This window comes from Danio rerio, chromosome 18, assembly GCF_052040795.2.
Source record: "Danio rerio strain M-AB ecotype USA chromosome 18, GRCz13ab, whole genome shotgun sequence".
Lineage (NCBI taxonomy): Eukaryota > Metazoa > Chordata > Actinopteri > Cypriniformes > Danionidae > Danio > Danio rerio.
The window spans coordinates 10,153,899-10,176,246 of NC_141038.1; the positions used below are offsets into that span (position 1 = coordinate 10,153,899).

At 33.6% G+C, this 22,348-nt stretch overlaps 1 protein-coding gene across 4 annotated transcripts in view; it reads left to right on the forward strand.

The window, feature by feature from the left end:
- Positions 1-1,400: 1,400 nt before the first annotated feature.
- Positions 1,401-22,348, forward strand: part of elapor2a (endosome-lysosome associated apoptosis and autophagy regulator family member 2a) — a 39,362-nt gene continuing 18,414 nt past the window's right edge. For 3 of the 4 annotated variants that reach the window (XM_087292309.1, XM_087292311.1, XM_087292310.1), the window contains exons 1-13: positions 1,421-1,609; positions 6,072-6,192; positions 8,857-9,046; positions 11,285-11,432; positions 12,747-12,836; positions 14,648-14,753; positions 14,841-14,993; positions 16,562-16,650; positions 16,746-16,926; positions 17,032-17,160; positions 19,263-19,353; positions 19,580-19,682; positions 21,362-21,499. In XM_087292309.1, the coding sequence (XP_087148435.1) occupies positions 1,478-1,609; positions 6,072-6,192; positions 8,857-9,046; positions 11,285-11,432; positions 12,747-12,836; positions 14,648-14,753; positions 14,841-14,993; positions 16,562-16,650; positions 16,746-16,926; positions 17,032-17,160; positions 19,263-19,353; positions 19,580-19,682; positions 21,362-21,499 (1,671 nt within the window). In that variant the 5' untranslated portion in view covers positions 1,421-1,477. Of the gene's footprint in view, positions 1,610-6,071; positions 6,193-8,856; positions 9,047-11,284; positions 11,433-12,746; positions 12,837-14,647; positions 14,754-14,840; positions 14,994-16,561; positions 16,651-16,745; positions 16,927-17,031; positions 17,161-19,262; positions 19,354-19,579; positions 19,683-21,361; positions 21,500-22,348 lie in introns of all 4 variants that reach the window. The other variant, NM_001089407.2, reaches the window with a different exon arrangement.

Genomic DNA, 22,348 nt, shown 5'->3' on the forward strand with positions numbered 1-22,348 from the left:
AGCATATTCATAATTGTTACGTTTTGTAATAATTACATTTTGATTTTCTTTTATGTGATTGTAGCATTTTTATATAAAATAGGCTTATATCATATGTTCATTTCTTATGGCAAATATTTTAATGGGAATAATATGCATAATATTGAAGTATAGAAATAATTTAGGATAATTATCATTTTTAAGTTTTGAAATATATACATTTTAAGATTTCACTGTGAGTTTTAGCTTTTTACATAGAAATTGTTTAATTTTAGATTTATATGATGTTAATTTCCTATGGAATATAATATTTCAGGATTAGAAAGAATTTAGGATATTTATTATTTTTTAAGGTTTGAAATGATTACATTTTTAAGTTCCCATTTTGGGATTGCAGCACTTTTATATGAAATTGTTTAATTTTAGCTTTATATCATATGTTTATTTCCTATGTTTTGTATATTTTAATGGAAACGATATGCATAATATTTATTTAAGGATTAGAAAGGATTTAGGATATTAATCATTATTAAGCTTTAAATTAATTACAATTTAAGTTTCCAATGTGATTTTAGCCTTTTAAATAGAAATGATTTAATTTGAGGTTTATATTATGTTTATTTCTCAAGGCAAATAATATTTATTTAAGGTTTGGAAAGAATGTAAGATATTAATATATTTTACGTTTTGCAATAATTATTGTAATTGTAAAAGTTTTGAAATAATTACATTTTAAGTTTCCACTTTGTAACGCCAGCACTTTTTTATGGAATGATTTAATTTTAGCTTAATATCATATGTTTATATCTTATGGCATTTCATGTAATGGAAACAATGCATAATATTTATTTGGGGGTTAGAAAGAATGTAGCATATTAATTATTTTTAAGTTTTAAAATAAACACTTCAAGTTTTCACTATGTGATTAAAATTACATGTTAAGTTTTCACTGTGATTTTAGTTTTTTTTTTAAATTGAAATTGTTTAATTTTAGGTTTATGTCATATGTTTATTTCTCATGGCATATTTTTTTGGGAATATGCATAATATTTATTAAATGATTTGAAAGATTTTAGGATATTATTTAATTATTAACAATTAATTATTGATATTCCTTCATATTTCTCTGTAACGACTGACATCTAGTGGTGTGTAGATGATTAACATTTGCAACCCGTTTCTATCTTTTTAAGTGAATGCAAAAGCAATATCCTGTAATTGTTTTGTGCTACACTAATTTATCATGATATATTATTACTGTGCATATCAGTGCGTTTGAGTCATGCAATTTATTTAATGATCACCCACTTAAAGTAAGCTATTAAATCTGCTGAAGATATGAAGGCTTTTATTGTTATGCTACTCCTTTGGTCATGTTTTGGGTAAAACAGCTGTGACGTAATTTCTAAGCCTTCAAACAGGCTCCGTCAGATGACGTTCCGTGTTGACGTCGCTCTCTGATTTGATGGGACGGTCCCGTTAATCCGTTCGGCAAGCAATGGAGCGCACGAGGAGCATCATCGTCCGCCACAGAGAGCGTTTTATACGTAATTGTTTAGGATGGATATTTTGGGTTTTCATCCTGAACGCGTTCGTGGCGTCTTCGGTTAACCTGCGTCAGTGTAAAGAGGTGAGAGATCATTCCTGCTGCTGCGTTTATTGTTGACGTTCATTGTGTTTGATTCACTCATGCAGTTTGTATAACTGTTTTAGCACACGTTTCTGTGTTTAAAGGGTCTGAGTTGTTTGACATGCGTTTATTTGTACTTTTGGGGTCAATCTGGTTGTTGACACGTGCTGACACTCATAATTTCCAAAGTAACAGGTGCGCCAGGTGATCACTTAACCATAGAGGGTCAAACTATGAATTGAGGAAAATTTGGTTTTATATTCGCACATTTGGACTTTTTCCTTCATAATATAATTTCAGAAAACTATTCTAAATGGTCAAATCTTATTATCAGCCAATGACTATCAAAGTACAACAGTCAATTAATTGTGCTAATGTTTTGAAGTCGTACTTATACTATTTTAGACCCAATATTCAGAATAGCGTGTAAAATATAGCGAGCGTGTCACAAGTTGTCTAAAATGAACTAATGTCCGAATATAAAACCAACTTCACCTCAATAAGCTATGATCCAATAATTAATGTTTGCCATACATGGAATTTAATTAAACAAAATGTAGTTTATAGTGAAAAAATGTTATTTAGATTTACATTTTGGGTTTGACATTTAATATTATGTAAAAACATTTTACAGTGACGTTTTTGGTTTATTTAATAGTATGTAAAAATGTGAAGAACTTAATTTTAGGTATTTCTTTTGAGAAAATGGTTCTTTGAGTAACAAAAAAGGTTCTTATATGAAATCACAAACACCTTTTGAGTATATTTTAAGAGTACATCAAGAAGTTTACCATTTAATTCTACAAAGATACAGCGAAAATGGTACTTTAGATTGACATTTTGGTTTTGACATTTAATTCTAGGCTATGTAAAACATTTTATATGACATTTTTGGTTAATTTAAAAGTATGTACAACTTTATTGAAGAGCCTATTTTTAGATTTATTATTATTATTTTTTTTAAGAAAATAGTTCTTCGAGGAACAAAAAAGTTTCTTATAAAACCACTTACTTTAAAAAATATATTTTAAGAGAAAATTGAGTTTACAAGTTTACAATTTAATTCTACAAAAGGTAGTTTACATAGAAAATGGTTCTTTAGGTTGACCTGCTGGTTTTGAAATCAAATGGTGTGTAAAAAATATAATGGGTTTTTTGCTTTATTTAAAAGTAAGTAAAAATGGTTCTTGTATGAAATCACTAACACTTTTTTAAATTATATTTTTAAGAGAGCATCGAGAAGTTTACAATTTATTTCTACAAAAACTACTTTACTGTGGTAAATGGTTCTTTAGATTATGACCTTTTAGTTCTAGTAGTTAAAAAATGTTTTTATTGAAGAATTTATATATATATATATATATATATATATATATATATATATATATATATATATATATATATATATATATATATATAAAAACTTATATACCCAAAATACTTTTTATTTGAAACCACTGACACCTTTAAAAACATATTATAAGAGTGTACCAATAAGTTGCTGTTTTTAAAAAAAAAAATTATTATTAGATTAAATATTTTACTTTTAGCAAAATAAAAAGGTTTCATTTAAATGAAAAATATATATTGTATGAATTGGATGGAAACCCTGCCTTCAATTAAATTAAGTTAGTTTTTTTTCTTGTATGTGTCTGAATTAAGAAGAATTCTTTAATAGGAATATTAATATATTCAGTTGCTATTTGTGTACTGTATCCCTTTGTCATTTAAAACGAAATCTCTCTGGAGAACTTCTAAACATCTTTTGATAAAAGACGGTACTGCAAGAGTCTTCTCAAAGAGTTTAAATCATAGTCACTTTTGGATATATGGAGCTTATCGCTGAAGATTAGATTTTCATAAATCAATGTATCCAAATCTATGTTGTGTAGAGGATAAATGACCTAAATGAAACTGTTTCAAACTGTTTTAGAGTCACAAACATGTTAAGATTTTAATAAGAAAAACAATACTTGTATTAAATATCCATGTTCACATTTTTGCATGATGTATCAAATTAATGGCCTTCTGGTACATCACATCTCATGGTGAATGATTTATTATTATTTTAATAGCAGATGAGTTATTATTGATTTGATAATATTTATGTTTTGTTAGATTTTAATTTAAACTTTTTCTGCTAAACATGTCTTGGTATACGTGTATTGTCATTGCTATACCCCATTATTCAGGCCCCCAGCAGTTTTAAATACAAGTCTATTCTTTTGTGTTTGATTGTAACATGTTTTTCCAAGCTCTCCAACTTGCATATTGATTTAGCAGCTGATATGCTTTTTGTCTGGGTATATTGATTGGTGTCAGATTGCTGTTGGGCATCCCATTTAAAATATGCATTTCTCATCTCTTAAATAGTGTGCCAGAATCCACCCAGGGTGTGTGTTTAATCTCTAATGCTATGCTAAGGGCTCAACGAGGTTCCAGTGGAGTGCTGAGTGGCGCTTTTCTCAGAGATGGTGAGCCCTGCATGCCCATCTCAAGAGCCTGGTGATATGATGCTAAGAATAGCCGCTCTGAAATGGCTTTCACCGAGCGCTCAGCACCTCCTCTGGACTTTGTGCATGGAAAAACTGTGACTGTGAAATCATTGTGTGTCCCATAAAGCAAAAGATTGACTACAGTGTCTGTCTATTGCAGAATTGGATCTATTTGGCTCAGGAATATATAAAAAATGAGATGACCGTTCTTTCAAAGGTGGTTCAAAATGGCATGGGAATAAAAAAACAAGTCAATTATAAAATGCTAACAAGCCGAAATATATTAATATGAGTTTCTTAATAGGTTTTAGGAAATTACATACAGTACATCTACGTTTTGTGTTTACTGTGCACATTTGATTTCTCATTAGACAAGATTTGACAGTCTTAAAATATTGAATATTTGTGATCGACTAATTGTGGTCAAGTTAAATAGCAATGGATTTACTACATGCTTTGACTAGGGTTTTGTGTTGTAATGCGTGTTAAATCTGAGTCTAGTTCTTGTTTTATTCTGTGTCTTTGCCCTGCCGTACAGTGTGTTGACCCGCAGGGCATTCTGGGTTTTATTATCAGCTTCCTCCTGATGGCTTTCTTTCCTTCCCGATCACTCAGTCTGTGCTGGAGGAGCTGCAGTAAAGAAATTACTGAACAGTTTTCTGGCCAAACATTACAGGAAAATTCAACATGATTTCAGCAAAATCAATAAATCTGCAATAATTTGCAGCTTATTGTAGTCATTGAAGATGTACTGTATTTGTGTACAATTTATTTGTGTATTTAATTGTTTCACATTAAAGGAACATTTGTTGTTGTTGTTGTTGTAGTTGAAAATATTAGGTTGAACCCTCTTTTGCCTTCAGAACTGGCTTAATTCATTGTGGTATATCATCATGTAGTTGATGCAGATTTGTCGGCTGCACATTCATGATGCGAATCTCCCAATCCACTACATCCCGAAGGTGCTCTATTGATTTGAGATCTGGTGACTGTGGAGGCCATATTCATTTAAGTATAGTGAACTCAATAGTCATGTTCAAGAAACCAGTATGAGATGATTCACGCTTTATGACATGGCGTGTTATCCTGCTGGAAGTAGCTATCAGAAGAGGGGTACACTGTGGTCATAAAGGGATGGACATGGTCCGCAACAATACTCGGGTAGGCTGTTTCATTGACACAATGCTCAATTGATACTAATGGACCCAAAGTGTCTCACACCATTACGCCAAGCATCCAAGCATCAGTTAGTCATCCATTTAATGATTAGCTAGCATCTTACAAGCATTTATAATTCTTGTTCACAATAATAAAGAAAATTAAAGATTTAATATTATAGAATAATGTACAATACCAGTAGGGTGCAATAAGCTTGCAACTCGCCGTTAAACACAACAAGAAAGAAGAGAGGTGGCATGCTTTTTTGGCATCTGTTTCCATTGTGACTCATGGTTTCTTCTTTTATTGAGAGGGTCTAATGTGTTCAGGGTTAATGTACTGCGAGTTGACTGAACTTAATCCCAGGGGCAGTTCTGGAACTGACGTACCTTGAGTAAGCAGATTTAGGGTTAATCAACCTTAAGGTTTAGCAGATGGTACTGTAAGTTAACTTTGCATTCTGGAATGTAGCACCCAAGAAATTAACATTTTCTTTTTGTTTGGCTACGAGAAGTGCATGAATGTGAAAGACAACAGACAACATCCTATAGTTTGCATTTAAAAGTGTACTGAGGCCGACGTTTGGAGAGGAAAGGGTGCGGCGGCAGCAGACTGAGGACAGATGACTGACTGACTCATGTATTATTAGAGTTCTGTTACGACTTGTTTTACTGTTCTCGGCAATAAAGCCTCACAATACTCAAATGTCCATGTGTTTTACATTTCTTACAGTCAAACTTCACACATCCACACCCACTAAGAATCCGCAGGGGCCTTGTTAAATTTAGATGCATTGCTTGTTTTTGCAGACGGACTACTACTTTCAGTACACCGAGTGTGACAGCACTGGCTCCAGGTGGAGGGTGGCCATTCCTCTCAATCCAGGAGAATGTACAGGATTACCAGACCCTGTGAAGGGCACCGACTGCAGTAGGTTCACACAGTGTGCTTGTTATTACTAATTTAGGTTTAAAGATCCTGTGAAATCATAATATATATTTACTGATGTTATTATCAGCATGCTAAAGCAAAAGTTCTTTGTTTAAAGGGATGGTCCACTACGATACCATATTTTAAACTTTAGTTGATGTGTAATGTAGCTGTGTGAACCAAACATCTCTGAATGTTAGACACTCAAAGTTCAATGCAAGGAGAGACATTGGCTTTTATGGAGTTAGCTTAGCAAAGCCTACAGCAAACAAAGTTTAGGAACTACACAAAAATACATTCGGGTTAATGAGATAACAAGGGCTACAGGTTAAATGCATTCACTACGTGCACACACCCCGCGCAGCAAAGGGACGTTGCCAGAGGCGCTGTAATGCTCATAGATAGCTAAAATGGCGTCCAAATGCTGCTTTTCCACAGAGCTTGTTCTGTTTCTGTATTTAGGCTTCCAAAGGGCATGACACAAAGAGAGAAGTGCTTACAGTTTAATTTTACAGTTCAGAGAATTATAAAAATATAGCTAGCATTTGACAAAGGACAGCTTCCAGAATCTCTCCCAGTTCAGTGCTGGATTTGGCTAAAAACTCTTCAAAGGAGCAGCTCCAGCCATAATAGACAAAGCTGTGTGATCCACAAATCACAGCACAGTATGATAGCTGACCAATCAGAGCCTCTTGAGGGCGGGCCTTTCGGAGGAACCAGGAAATATGACTCATTTTCATGTTAGCTGAGTAAATGTATATAATCAGATAAGTAAATTATATAAAAAAAAAATAACGTAATTTTTTTTTTTTTTTTTTTTTACAAATGAAGCATTAGCACACATTGCTTAGCATGAAATTGCTTAGCATTAAAGATGCACTCTGGATCATCCCTTTAAGGGAAAAATAAGTTAGAAAAAATTGAGTGATGGTATACTGTTTCTGAACATTCTGACAGCCCGCACTGCAGTAGGCAGGGTTTTAAATGTGCTGTCCTGCTTTAGTGTACTGCTAAACACAACAATGATGGCTGTTTCATAAACATCTGGCAAACAGCCTTCCATGCGAGAAGCGCCACATTGCTTTATATATGCTGTGGACAGACACCAAATGTTTAGAACTTTATTAGATGTGGTGTGACGAGATTGTGGTTCTCGTCGGGTGTGTGAAGGCCTCTGAGTCTTTCCGCGAGCAATCATAAAGATCCAAATACTTTACATCTGTACCAGCTCTGCTACTCAAACCATGCCTTTTCATGTTGGTAACATGGTGTTGTTGTGCTGGAGGTTTTTTTCCTGTCTCCTGATCACCTCATACTTCAGTTTCTAAATAAATCTTCTGACCAATCAAATGCTTTCTAGTATCTAACATGCCCCGCCCCTTGAAGACGCTTTGAATTTGATGCGCTTGATTAGATGCGCAGAGCAGTGATAAAAACAAACTGCTATTGGCTGTTTTTAAAAAGGGGAGGGGCTACAACATGACCTGCCCTGTCTTCATGTTGTAGTTAAGATTGTCAAACGTTACATAAAAAAAATGCACATTTTAAAGCACTTCATGGGACGTTTAAGTTTAGTGTAAATAGGAAAGAAGTTTTGGGATGAACTGTCATGTGTGGTGATGTGGATGTTCATGCACTAATATGAATCGGTGCATTTTTAAATGGCAAGTGTGTGTATTTGAACAGCATACTTTACGCTCCTTATCAGCACAGTGGAATTTCCTCTTCGACAGAACATGTGCAATGGCCTCTTACTAACCGTTCCCAACCTTACATAGTTCTCAGCAGCTAAAGGAAATCTGAAATCAAAATGGGTGCTGTTTTTCATTATAGGTCAGGACATTAATACATGCATATCATACATATCAATTATCTGCCTCTTCAGCCAGGAAAATGATATTTGCAAATAAAATAGATCCATTAACTATGTCTGAATGTTATTTTGGGAAATGGTTTCAGCATGAAAACGAAAAGCTTGGTAAATGTTGTTTAAAACAATTTTTGTATTCCAGAATGACTACAATTATTATTGTTGGTTGATCAACTTGACTCAGACTGGAATCATATACAATTACTTATCACCTGTTTTCAGGATGAATATTATGTTCTACCTGTCTACCTACAGTATATACTGTAACTTAAGCTAGCATGGAATTACAAGTTTTTTTTTTTTTTAAATAATCAAAGATACTGGCATAAGCAAACATATTTATTTAACTAGCCTAAGCCAAATAACTTGGCATGGCATAAAAAACTTGATTTTATTTAATTTTAAATAGCCAAAGCTGGCATGTTGGTGTTAAAGTTACTTAATAATTGGCATGGTGGTGTTAATTTTTTTTTCTTTTTTTGTATTATTTTTTTGTAAGTTGTAAAAGAAGCTGGCATGATGGTATTACACAACCAACTTGTTTTTATTTATTTAAATAGAAAAAGTCGCATGATGGTGTTTTAAAAGCAACTATTTATTTATGAAATCTTTAAAATCTGACAGCATATAAAAATCAAATGCATATATTTAAGGTGTACATCAGTGGCCTGGATATGAGATAATTGTATTGGCAAACATATTTCATGTTATCTGTATCTATTATGGATGTGTGGATTTGTGAAGGATCTGATCAGTGTAATTTTCTAATGGCATTTGACTGAACTGTCATTCAGCATTCTCCTGCAAGGCGGGGGAGTTTCTGGAGATGTCTGCTCAGGAGTGCACTCAGTGTGCTGCTGGCACTTATTCTCTGGGCAGCGGCCTACGCTTTGATGAGTGGGATGACATTCCTTCTGGATTCAGCAGTCTAGCCACCAACCCTGATAACTCAGCCAATGAAGACAACTCAACCTCCTGCAGCAGGTGGATATGTTTGTCTGTCTGCCTGTCTGTCTGTCTGTCTGTATAAATTTATCTTGTTGGTTGATTAGTAACACTGGTTGATTACTTATTAGTTGGTTAGTTCAGCTAGCTAATTTAGGCTGAAGTTGTTTAGTTGGTAGTGGTTAAGATGGTTGGTAGGTTAAGGGGGTTTGTAAATTAGTCGATTAGCTAGTTCATCTAATCAGTTTGCTAGTTAGGCTGATTAGTTAGACTAGTTAGTGTGCGTTGTTAGTTAAGTCGGGTTAAATGATTTGGATGGTTAAGTTAGCTGGTTGGTTGGTTAAGTTAGTTGGTTAGTTAAATTAATTAGAGAGTTAAGTTGGTTCATTGGTTAAGCTAGTCAGTTTGTTGTACTCCAAAAAAAAAATGCTGCTTGTACAAACTACTGATTTAAAATGAGCCGAAACAACACAATTCTTGAGATTATTAACCTAATTGTTTTATGTTTAATCTACTTTAACTTTATCAATCTGTGGTGGGATAACATGAAGTGTGTCAAACCCTTTTTTGTTTTATAGTTTAGTTAAGTTGAATAGTTACGTTAGTTTGTAAGTTTAGTTGGTTAGTTAAATTTTGTGAAATAATTTGAGTCAGGTTAGCTGGTAGGTTGGTTAGTAATGTTAGTTCAGTGGTTGGTTAAATTAGTTGGATAGTTTAGTTAGCTGGATAGTTACTTTAGCTGGATGTTTAGTTTAGTCAGTTAGTTAAATTAGTTGGATAGTTAAGATTCCTGTTGCCTGTACCATAAAGCCAGATTAGCTGGCTAGCCAGTTATGTTTCAGTTTAGTTTGCACAAATTCTGTGTTTCATGTATTGTAGTATAGCTCAGATCAGCTGCTCAATAACATCATGGCAACAAAGATTGATTAAAGTCAAACTACCTTCATGTTACCTAAAACCCAAGACTGATGCAAGCTAAACTGCAGTTTAACTGGCTTGCCAGCTTATCCAGTTTCATGGAACAGGCCCCTGGTTTGTTAATTGGTTGGTTGATTTAAGCTGAGGTCAAACTAGAGTTTGAGCTTGCAAAATTCTGTAGTACGGTGCTGCGAGAAGGGGTGGAATTAAACAAGGTGATTAGACATTTTAAAAATTGGTCCATATGTTAAAATTCTGTCCAGAGAGGTCATGTGTTGATCCTTGGTTAGTCCAATGCAGTTAAGTGATGCGATTTCGCAGGTCAAAGTTCACCATGCATGAACTTTGTAACGCAGCGAATTCTGAAATTAACGCATGAGCTTGCATTTTTGATCTGGCGCATTTGCGTGCGTATGAATAGAAGTCTATGGGGACAAAAGTTGGATGGTTGAATTGGCCGTGTGATTAGTTCAATTGGCTAGTTAAGATTTCTACTTGGTTAATTAGTTGGCTAGTTCAGTTGGTTAGTTGAATTAGTGGCATATTTAAGTTAGCTCTTTGTTGAGTTGGTTAGTTGAATAATTGTATAGTTAGGATAACTCGTTGACTTATTGGCTGGTTAAGTTTGTTAGTTCAATTGATTAGTTAAATTAGTTGGAGTGTTCGTTTGCTGGTTGGTTGGTTAATTGGTTATAAAGTAAATAGTTAAGTTTGTTACTTGAATTAATTTACATTTTTCAAACAAATTGCTTTGCTTGAATTGTTTAACAAGGTTTGGCTCTTTTGGGCAACACCAAATAGAGTAATACTACAATCATAAAGAACACATCTGATTAAGTTTGACATAGCCTATGAGATATGTCTGAAATGACCATTCCCTTTTAAGTTCTCATTTTTAATTGTATGATTGATCAGTTAATTGGTTAGTTATTTTGTTGAGAATGTTAGTTGGTTTTAATTAATTGGTTAGTTATGTTGCCAAATTCTTCAACACTTATTGATGAAACTGCATTTAAAACAGTGTGAAATTCTAAATACTAAAGTAATCCTAAAGTCATATAGGACAATGTTGATGATATCAGAATTACATTTATTTAAAGGCAGTCAGAAATGTGTGAAATGTCTTGAATTCAAGTCCCCCCCCCCCCTCAAAGTATTTGCAACAAACACTGTATTTTACCCTATGCCTTTATTTATTTAATATCAAATCAGCACACATTCAGATTAAATGACACATGCACTTCTAGGGATATGAAACAATAGAAGTATTAAAGCGATCATTTATTTTTATCCTGTTATGCAATTCAAAGCTCAGTCACCACTGTTTTTTATGTGTCTTGTGTATTTGTGTGCTTTTAGTGCAAAGTGGGCTGCTCAGGGCTCATATCTGGAATCCAACAGGGATGAGTGTACAGTTTCTCTGATCTACACTGTACACTTGAAGAAGCCGGGCTCAGTGTCCTTTGACTACCAGTATGTGGATAACAGCATCTTCTTTGAGTTCTTTGTAAGTTTGGATCTCATTATGCCTTTGATGTTTTTTAGTGCGGAAGCTATTTTAAGGCATTAAATGCTACATCAGTGTTGTGTACTTTAAAGGGGACCTGTTATACCTCTTTTTACACAATCTAAAATAAGTCTCTGATGTCCCTAGAGTGCGTATGTGACGTTTCAGCTCAAAATATTACCTGTATAATGTTTTATAACTCTTTAAAACCGCCTATTTTAGGCTTTGATCCTAATTGTGCCATTTTGGGGGCCGTCGCTTTAAATTCAAATAAAATTGTGCTCTTTTTCAAAAGAGGGCGGAGTTACAAATGCCTGTGTGTCAGCATAGTGGCAAATTCAAAAACAAGCTTAATTTACTATGCTAATGAGGGAGAGATCTTCACTAATAGGCGGGGCTTTCTTCCTCTGATGACACATACAACGGGTGATATCAATCAAAGTGTTTCTGCGGTGTGATTTAAAAAAAAAAATGAAATGAATACATTTTTACCATTAGAAGCTGGTTATATTCACAGATTGTGGCCACACAACTGTTTAAACTCCTTATGAAAGGGATTTTTTTCTTCACTTCCCTATTTTTCTTCACTCTCCCATCAGTGAAGTTTTTTTTTCCCTCTCCACTGTCGCCACTGGCTTGCATGGTTCAGGATCGGTAGAGCTGCGCATCGATGAATTTGCTCTTCCGTGTTTGGACTCTCAGTAATGATTTTAAATTACACTGAACTGAGCTAAACTGAACTGAACTTAAACACTAAAAACTGAACCACCCTAATCCAGTTACTATTTTTTTTTTATTTTATTTTTTTATTGAGTAGAAGAATAATAACATCACTGCATTGAAGAAAAAATACAATAACAAAAAATAAGAAAGAAGACAAAGAGAAAAATAAATAAATACACAGCCTCAAACATTAACAAAAAAGATTGTCATAAGCTTTAAGAAACTTATTATTTTTCTTATTATTAATAAGCTTAAGAGATTCAATATTATACGAAATTTCAACAAGGAAAGTATTAAAAACAGGGTTTGTTTTTAGAAACTTATTTTTGTGTATAAAAAATTTACAGTGTAACACAAAAAATTTACAATAAGATCGAGAGCATGACCATCATCCGAGAAATACAGAAATATATCTTTTATAGACAAATTTAAATCATGTTTAAAAATGGATACCCCAATCCAGTTACTATGACCATTTATGTGAAGCTGCTTTGACCTAATCTACAATGTAAAAGCGCTATACAAATAAAGCTGAATTGAATTGAATTTTTGCATAATATGTCCCCTTCAAATGAACATTTTTTTGGACAGATTCAGAACGATCAGTGTCAAGAGATGGACCAGGATTCAAGTAATAAATGGATCAAATTGACCAATCATGGAGAGTGGGGAGCACATAGTGTAAGTAAAAAAAAAATCTTATTTATTTGATGTATAATTTTAGTTTTGTGTGCACTCATGCTTGCAAATTGCATACTTGTTGTCAAAAGTTTGAATTCTGTCAGATTTATAAAAATATTTTTAAATGAATGTGTGGTGTTTATCTGAAGGTTAAGTATGTAAGTTTGACACCTAGTGGATAAACTAGGTGTTGCACTTCTGGATCAAAACACATGCAAGTGTAGGTTGCCAGATTTATGCGAGTGTGCCTGACTATCGAGTCTAAAGGCTGATTTAAACCATTTTCTATCTAAAAGCAACGGCACACGATAAAAGGAATATTTTTCATACTAAAAGGAGTTTTTGTCCCTAACCAAGACCTGAAATCGTATTTTAGAAACAGCTATTTCTCAGCGTTGAAAACAGGATGAACTATGATCACCTCAGGTACACCTCATGTACTTTGTGTTAAATGCTAATATTGTGAATTTGAATGCCATTTTATATGACATTTATTGCCATACTACTGGTTGCAGCAGCAGATAGTTCACCTCAGATCTTGAAAATACAATAAACTGTTTAAATTAAACTTTAGACCTGTGACTTGAGTTACTAAACAAATATCAATCATTCAGCATGTAAAAATAATAATGTCAAAGAGATTTAATGTGTATTAATTAAATTATTAACCTTACCGTTTCATGAGCGAGTGCATATTCTGTGCTTCTGAATGGCTTAATTTACATTTCGGTCGTGTTTTGTCTGGTGCAAACAGCCAAATTGCTTATTACCGCAAATGTCACATAGCGGGTTGTTAGGACACGGGATTACATTGTCACCTGCTCACCTAAAATATTTATATTATTTGCTAATTAATAACCACCTCATGTGGAACTGTGAATCTGCATCTCATTTCGGAGTCTGCTACTGTCCACCGGGGGTCTCATTTCAGTCACAGACTCACACTTTGAGAGCTTTTCTGACTGAATCATTCAAATACACAGTTTTCCAGTAAGGCAACCCGGGTTGCTGAAATATAATTGGCTAAACTGTAATATATAAAGTTTTTATTTACTACAAAAAATCATTCCACATAAATCTGCTGTTTTTCCACATAAATCCACCTGTTTTTTTTTTGTTTTTTTTTTGTGCAGAATTAGCAGAAAATGTCCTCAGATATTCTGTCTTTAATTATAACTAATAGATTGAAATCTTTTTTTTCCCCCCTGAAACTAAAGTAGCATTTATTCCACTGTTTTCAATTATTCATAATCCACAGGAAATCATTGTATTATGATGATTTGCACTTTTCTTAACTCAGTTGTGCTGTTGAGTATTTTTTTGTGGAAATTCTGATGCATTTTTATCAAATTTCTTTAAATGAAAGTGGCAAGAGAATGCTCAACACAACATATTTAAAATTGAATTGCCTTTTAACATTATGCAATATTTCCTTTCTTTAAACTTGTAAATTAACAGGGTTATTTTCAGTTTCTCAGTGCTGTTATTGAGTCATTTCTGTAAGTTTTTTCGCCCTTCACTTTTGTCAATTGGTGAAGTTTTGTTTCTCTTCACTGTCGCCACTGGCTTTCTTGGTTTGGGACTTGTGGAGCTGCGCATTGATGGATTTGTCTTTCAGTGTTTGGACTTTCAGCAGTGAAAATTAAACTACACTGAACTGAACTAAACTGAACTTCAACTCTGAAAACTGGACTGACAGTTTCAATTTACTAGAACTTTTATGTTAAGCTGCTTTGACACAGTCTACATTTGTAAAAGTGCTATAGAAATACAGATGGATTGAATTGACGTTTTCTTCCTCGTATGATCAGGTGAATCTTAAATCTGGCACTAATATCCTGTACTGGAGAACTACTAGAATCTTGCTCGGCTCTAAAGCAGTCAAACCTGTGCTTTTGAAGAACATCTGGATTGAAGGTGAGGACATTCTATTCATTCTGCTACATTCTAATCTGAAAATGTTCATAGAAGGTTATACAACGGGGTGATTTTTCTCTCTTTCAGGTGTGGCGTACACATCAGAGTGTTTCCCATGTAAGCCTGGTACTTTCAGTCACAGCCCAGGCTCGTCCTCGTGTGATTCCTGTCAACGGGACACATACTCTGGCCGTGGGGCAAGCTCCTGTACACCCTGCAACACAAAAACACACTACGCCTGTAAGTGCATAAAGCTTATGCTTATGAAAACCACACAGACATCTGTCGTTCTATATATTATTTATCTATCTGTTGTTCTATCTATCTATCTATCTATCTATCCATCCATCCATCCATCCATCCATCTATCGTATTATTGTTTTATCCATTCGTCCAACTGTGTTTTATCCATTCGTTCGCCTGTCCGTCATTTCATTCATCTATCATTTTATCCATTATTTGCCATTTCATTCATCCGCCGTTTTATCCATCCATCCATCTATCTGTCGTTACATCAGTCCATCCATTCATCCATCAGTCATTTCATCCATCCATCCATCGTTTTATCCGTCTATCCTTTAATCCTTCTATCCATTTGTCATTTCATCCATCCATGTGTTGTTCTGTTTATCATTTCATCCATTGATCTGTCCTTTCATCTATCTATCATTTCATCCATCGATCTGTCGTTTTATTTATCATTTTATCCATCCATCCATCTGTCATTCCATCAATCTACCCTTCAATCTTTATTCGAGTTATGTTCATGTCATTCTATCAATACTTAATACTTAAATTTTATTTTTCAAAGTTTATATCTGACCCTGGACACCAAAACCAATCAGAGTTGTCAACTTTTGGAAATTAACATTTCCAAATCATACAAAAGCTGACCAACTATGACTTTCCAATAAAAGCAGTCTAAATCAAGTTTGTAGCTATTCTTATAACTAATAAAATAGTTTTTATATATTTAGAGTAGGAAATTAACAAAATACCTTCATGGAACTTAATCTTTACTAAATATTCTATTTATTTATTTATTTATTTTTGCATGAAAAAAAAAATCTATAAATTTGACCCATACAATGCATTTTTGGATATTGCAAAAACACATACTTGTGCAGCATAACCCTGGTTTTGTGGCCCAGGATCACATTTTAAATTTATTTTTATTTAATTACCAGTTTTTTTATGGAAGTCCTAAGAGGCCATGCAATAAAATGTTTTTCGTTTTTCTTTATTGTTTCCTCATAATAACGACTTAATTTGCTTGTGATCTTGACATAACAGAAAGTTGGGCAGGTAATGTAATAATAATAATAATAATAATAATAATAATAATAATAATAATAATAATAATAATAATAATTATTATTATTATTATTAAAAGCAAAAAATAAGTTGTGGTAACTAGAAACAACTTTTTGTTATGTTGAGATCACAAGAATTTAAAAGTCATGATTACGAGAAACACGTTTTGTTGACAATACTAAAATTACTAGTTTGTTATCACGAGAAAACAAGAGAAAAAATATTTTAATGAGTGGCCTCTTAGGACTTTTATGGGTATTTCTTCCTTAATAAATAATTGTAATTAGAAAAATGATAAATAAATGCTAAATAAAATCATATTTCATTTTGCTTGCTTGAATATTTGCATATATTTATTAGAGGCTATAAAGTTCAACACAAGTTTTTACCAAGTATGATAAACAATTCTTTAAGCAAAACCCTTTTATTAATCTTGTCTTTCAGTCTCTGCTATGTGTGTGATGTTTGACTCTTCCGTTTCTGACAATAAACAGCAGAAGGCTCTGCCATGTGCAAAACTAGACCTCCGTGCACCGAGAAAGACTACATTCAGACCTACAGCACCTGTGATAGTGATGGAAAGGTAAACAAATAATTAAAAGTACATACCAAACAACCACATCTGTACTCAAGTTATCAATGAAATAACTGAATGTATAAACTTTGTATTTCTTATAGACTCGGGCCATATATAAGTGGGTAGAACCTCAGATCTGTTTGGATTCTGCTCCTGATGCAGTAACACTGCCACCTTCTGGTCAACGCAAGCCATGTCCACCATGTAATCCTGGTTTTTATAACAACGACACTGCCACTTGTTCTCCGTGCCCACCCGGATCTTACTCTGACGGAGTCAAAGGTAATAAATCACCTGAAGACGTTTAAACCGTGATTATTTCAGAAGCACAAACATAATTTTAAAATAAATTGCCAAGATATTAAACGGATTGTGTGGCATCTGTAGCATGCCAGCCTTGTCCAGCTGGCACGGAGCCTGTCCTCGGGTATGAGTACAAGTGGTGGAATGTGTTGCCTGCCAACATGAAGACATCCTGCTTCAACGTGGCCAACAACAATTGTGATGGCTTGAATGGTGAGAGATTACACAAGAAGAACGCTGTGGGATTATGTTGCAGCATATGGCTGTAATGCTTGGTTTTAATGCTAGATGTCGCTGTTGCTTTAATGATGAACTAAAATAGACAGTACATGTTCTCTTTTTATGTGTACATCACAGCCGTATATTCACTTATGGACCTTGAGGAGGACAAGTAGAAAAGTCAAAATGTTCATCCCAATATCTGATATTAATGCTGCTCAGTTTGAGGCTCGCGTAACATTTTAAACTTCTCTGCTGCAGTGACCGAACATGCTGCCTATGAAATAAAACTAGCTTTCTCTAGCTAGAGAATGTTAGCATGCTAGCAGTGCACTTACTGTAGTTCCATCCATCCATTCATTCATCATTCTATGTATCATTCGGTCAATTGTTCTGATTTCTATCTATCGTTCTGTCTATCTGTCTGTGTATCCATACATCTATCCATCCAGCCATCGTTCTATCATTTTATCTATCATTCTATTTATCATTCCATCATTTTGTTTCGTTAATCTTTCTGTGTTCTATCTATCGTTCTGTCTGTCCATCCATCCATTTTTCTATCTATCATTCTTTTATTTTATCTATCATTCTTTCTTTCTATAAAACATTCTTTCATTCCATCTGTCATTATTTCATTCTATTCATCATTCTATCTGTCTATCAATCTATTGATCTATCTATAATTTATATCTATAATTTCATTCTACCTATCAATCTATCATTGTTTCATTCTATTAATCATTCCATCTATTGTTCTATCTATCTTTTATTCTATCTTGTTCTATCTATCGTTATATTTATCGTTCCATAGTTCTGTGGTCTATTTATCATTCTGTCCATCCATCCATCCATCCATCCATCCATCCATCCATCCATCCATCGTTCTGTCAATTGTTCTGTGTTCAATCTATCGTTCTGTCTGTCAATCCATCCATCCTTCATTTTATCTATCAATCCATCGATCGTTTTTTCTATCTATCATTCTTTCATTTCATCTGTCATTTCATTCTATCTTTCTATCTGTCTATCAATCTATTGTTCTATCTATAATTTCATTCCATCTATCGTTCTGTCATTCCATCTGTTGCCATATCTATGATTATTTCATTCTATCATTCTGTCTATCCTTCTACCTATCTATTGTTTTATCTTTCTATTGTTCTGTCTTTATTTTGTTCTATCATTCTTGTTCTGTCGTTCTATCTATTGTTCTTTAATTCTATCTATCGTTTTTTCATTATATCTGTCGTTCTTTCATTCTATCTATCGTTCTTTCATTCTGTATATCTATTGTTTATTTTCCATTGTTATATCTGTTTTTTTTCATTCTTTCATTCTATTCATCGTTCTATTTGTTCTATTGAACTTATATTGTTCTATCTATCTGCCATTCTCTCTATTGTTCTATATATCGTTCTATTGTTCTATCATTCTGTCGACTGTTCAGTCATTTTTGTTATTTATTTTCCCAATCAAACATATTTAGCCTTCGAATCTTATCATCTTGTTGCTGCCAGATGTCGCTGTTGCGTCACTGATAAACAAATTGGCTTTTTCTACATTGCTTTTTACACATTCCTGTGATTTGAACATCATGAGGGGAAATTTTTATCTGAAACTGAAAATTATCCACACCAATATCTGATATTGCTTATAGAGAACTTGTTGTTAGAATTATTATTTTAGAATTGCTTTGCCTTAATAGTCTGACAATGTTAAAATAACTGAGATGACCAATCAAATGAAGGCGCTTTAGCGATCACATAGAAGCTCAAATTGAATTATGGTAGCAAATATGTAATATTTTAGAGCGGCTTTATATCATGGACATTTTAAAACACTGACAACTTTTGTGATGCAGTTTAACATTAAATGTATAGCGTAAATCCTACGTCACCTAATGGAATACAATTGAATCCATTTTGTTTTTCTGCACATTTTTTTTTCTTGAGCCTCTCATCTCTTATTATTTTTTTGTTTGTTTTATTTTTCATTACCTTAAATCCCCACCAAAAATATTTAAGATGTGGTTTCAGCTTCGGTGCACATTTGTGTTAAAGATCTTCATATCTTGTACATCTTGTGCGTTTTAGGTTGGGAAGTAGCCGGTGATCACATCCAATCAGGAGCAGGTCGTTCGGATAATGATTATCTCATATTAACTCTCAGAGTGCCCGGTTTCAAGTGAGTCTTCAAGCACTTGTCCACCTCCTCACAACTACACCGTTCAAGTGCTCATTAAAGCTCATTAAAGCCTTGTATGTTTAGCATGGTTAAGCCTTGTACATCACCTCTTCTGCTGCTTGCGATGGTATTAAAAGAATATATTAATTGAATAGTACGTTAGACTTGTTTATCATTACCCACGTCTCTCTGTGTAAAGAGGAATCTGTGTGGTTTATAATATCAGGTTGCCCTTGTCAGTTCGAGCCGCGTCCGGCAGCGAGTTTGGCCGGATCACGTTTGAGTTTGAAACCAGCTGTAAAGCCGACTGCGAGTTTTACTTTATGATGGTGAGTGTGTTCATATGGGATTGTGAAACTATTAATGTATATGGATATAGAGTTGAAATCAAAAGTTTTTTATTTTTTTATTTCCCAAATTATGTTTTACAAAGTATGGAATTTTTCACAGTATTTTTGATAATATTTTTTCTTCTGGAAAAAAAAATAAGATTATTATTATTTTTTTTAATCAATTTATGGTCAATATTATTAGCCCCCTTAAGCTATAATTGTTTTTGAACAAAGCATCTTTATACAATGACTTGCCTAATTACCCTAACTTGCCTAGTTAATCGAATTAATCTCGTTAAGTCTTTAAATGTCAGTTTAAGTCGAATACTATCATCTTTCAAAATAACTAGTAAAATGTTATTTACTGTCAACATGTTGAAGATAAAATAAATCGGATATTAGAAATTAGTTATTAAAACTATGATGTTTAGAAATGTTAATTTTCTGTTAAACCGAAAATGGGGATAATTACATACAGGGGGGCTAATAATTCTGACTTCAACTATATGTGTGACTAGTCATTTATATATCATGCCTATAACAATATTGGCAAACAAATAACATATTTAATTTTTGAATGTTATAATTTTCAGTCTGATAAAAATACATTTTTAGCTGATAAATGATGCTTTATTCTAAGAAAGACAAGATGTTGTCCAGTGTGGGAGTTGTTCAGTTCCTTCCCTGCCATTTTGTTTTCTGTAGTTTTAAAATAAAATTAGTGGTCCATTTCATTTGGAATTGTTTAATTTTTGTAGTCAGGCTCAAAATAATTATATCAGAATTTTCATTTATTGGTTTATATGGTTATTGGCTTCCATATATAGTGTTTTCATTATGTTATTGTCTAGAAAATCTATAGCCATCCCTACATTAAACATACATAAGGGTTATTTTGACATGTCAACACACTTTCATGACAGTCTGTAATAAGTTATTCATTTTACAAATTATTACAAATAAAGATTAGTTGTTCATAATATAACATGAGTAGTAGAAAAATTGTTTTAAAAGGTGTCCAGAATAGTATTAAGAAAATTTAATAAAAAGCTAACATCGTAACAATATGGTGTTACATGAAGGTCATAATAATAATAATAAAAGATTTACTTTAATCCCTTTCACTAAAACAAAGCAGAACAAATAAATCTAAAAGCAAGGCAACTTTACAAAAAGCATAAATCCAAAATAAAATGTAATTTCTCCCCACCTTAACTCTGCTAAAAAATGTCAAACATAAATGAAAATGAATATGAGGTTTTTTTCAAAGAAAGCATAAAAAAGGAAATCTTAAAATCATAGAAAGCCCACAGGCAGTTTATTACATTAACAAATTAATGTTATCTCTGTTTTAACACTTTTTTTTCCCCACTAAAATAATTAAGCAAGTTACAGTTAAAAATGATGATGATAGATAGACAGAATGACAGATCTTTATATTTTAAAAACCGTGGTTCAGGTGAAGGATTGTGCTTTATCATTAGATTTAGATACTGAGAGTTGCAGTTTTGCTATAAATAATTTCACACAATGCGTTACACTTTCTCCTGAGACCAGGTGGAATGTTCTTAATCATGCACTTTCATGACCAATTGAAACGTATGCAGAAACAAACACTGATACAGTAAGGTCAAACACTTAATTGCTTGTGTTATTGATTTTTGTTCTCATTCCAGGATGTAAACAAAAGAATCACGAATGTGGTCGAATCATGGGAAGGGAGTAAAGCCAAGCAAAGTTACACGCACATCATGACTGAAAACACTTCGGCTTCCTTCACCTGGGCTTTCCAGCGAACCAGTCAGGCCAGTGATGTCAGTACAAATGCATGCAATGCCACACATGAGCAATGTCACACGAGTAGCAGTGTGATATGGCTGTATATCAGCAATGGTGGGAGGCTTAGTGCCCCCACCAGTGCCAATATACAGCCATATTGCACTGCTACGAGTAGCATAATTGTGTATATAAAAACAAAATCAAACATGGAGAGTCTCAAAAACCCTATTGTATGAGGAACTACTTTCTTCAGCGTTAGATTCAAATCATTAGCTGACAGTTAAACAGCTGAGCAAGCATCTTTTAAAGATTCTATTGACACTTTAGATCTGTAGTGTCTGCTTGTTTCTGGCTGTATCTGGGCGGAGTAATACACAAAGGGTAAAGGGGCTGTACGGGTGCTGATATTACTTAAATATATCATGACTATCAGCCAATCAGATTCGAGAACCAGACAGAACAGTTGTATAATAATAAATAAGCAATATCACACGAGTAGCAGCGCAATATGCTTGTATATCAGCACAGTTGGTAGGCGTGCATTGGCTTGAGTGCCCCATCAGTGCCGATATACAGCTATATTGCACTGCTATGAGTGTGATATAGCATGTATACAACAGTTTAATGGCATAATCATGTGTATATATATTAAAAGATCAAACACGGAGAGTCTCAAAAAACCTTTTGTATTAGTAACTACTTTCTTTCCACATTCATTCACATCTGCAGCTGATGGTCAGAACAGCAGAAACCGTTGCTCATTCACTCACGTTACTTTAGAGCCAGTGTTTGAATGATTCTCCTGCCTAATGTAGAGCATTGTAATGTCTAAGTGATGACAAAACGGGTGAGTTTGCTTACATTTTAAGATTATAAGGCTGACC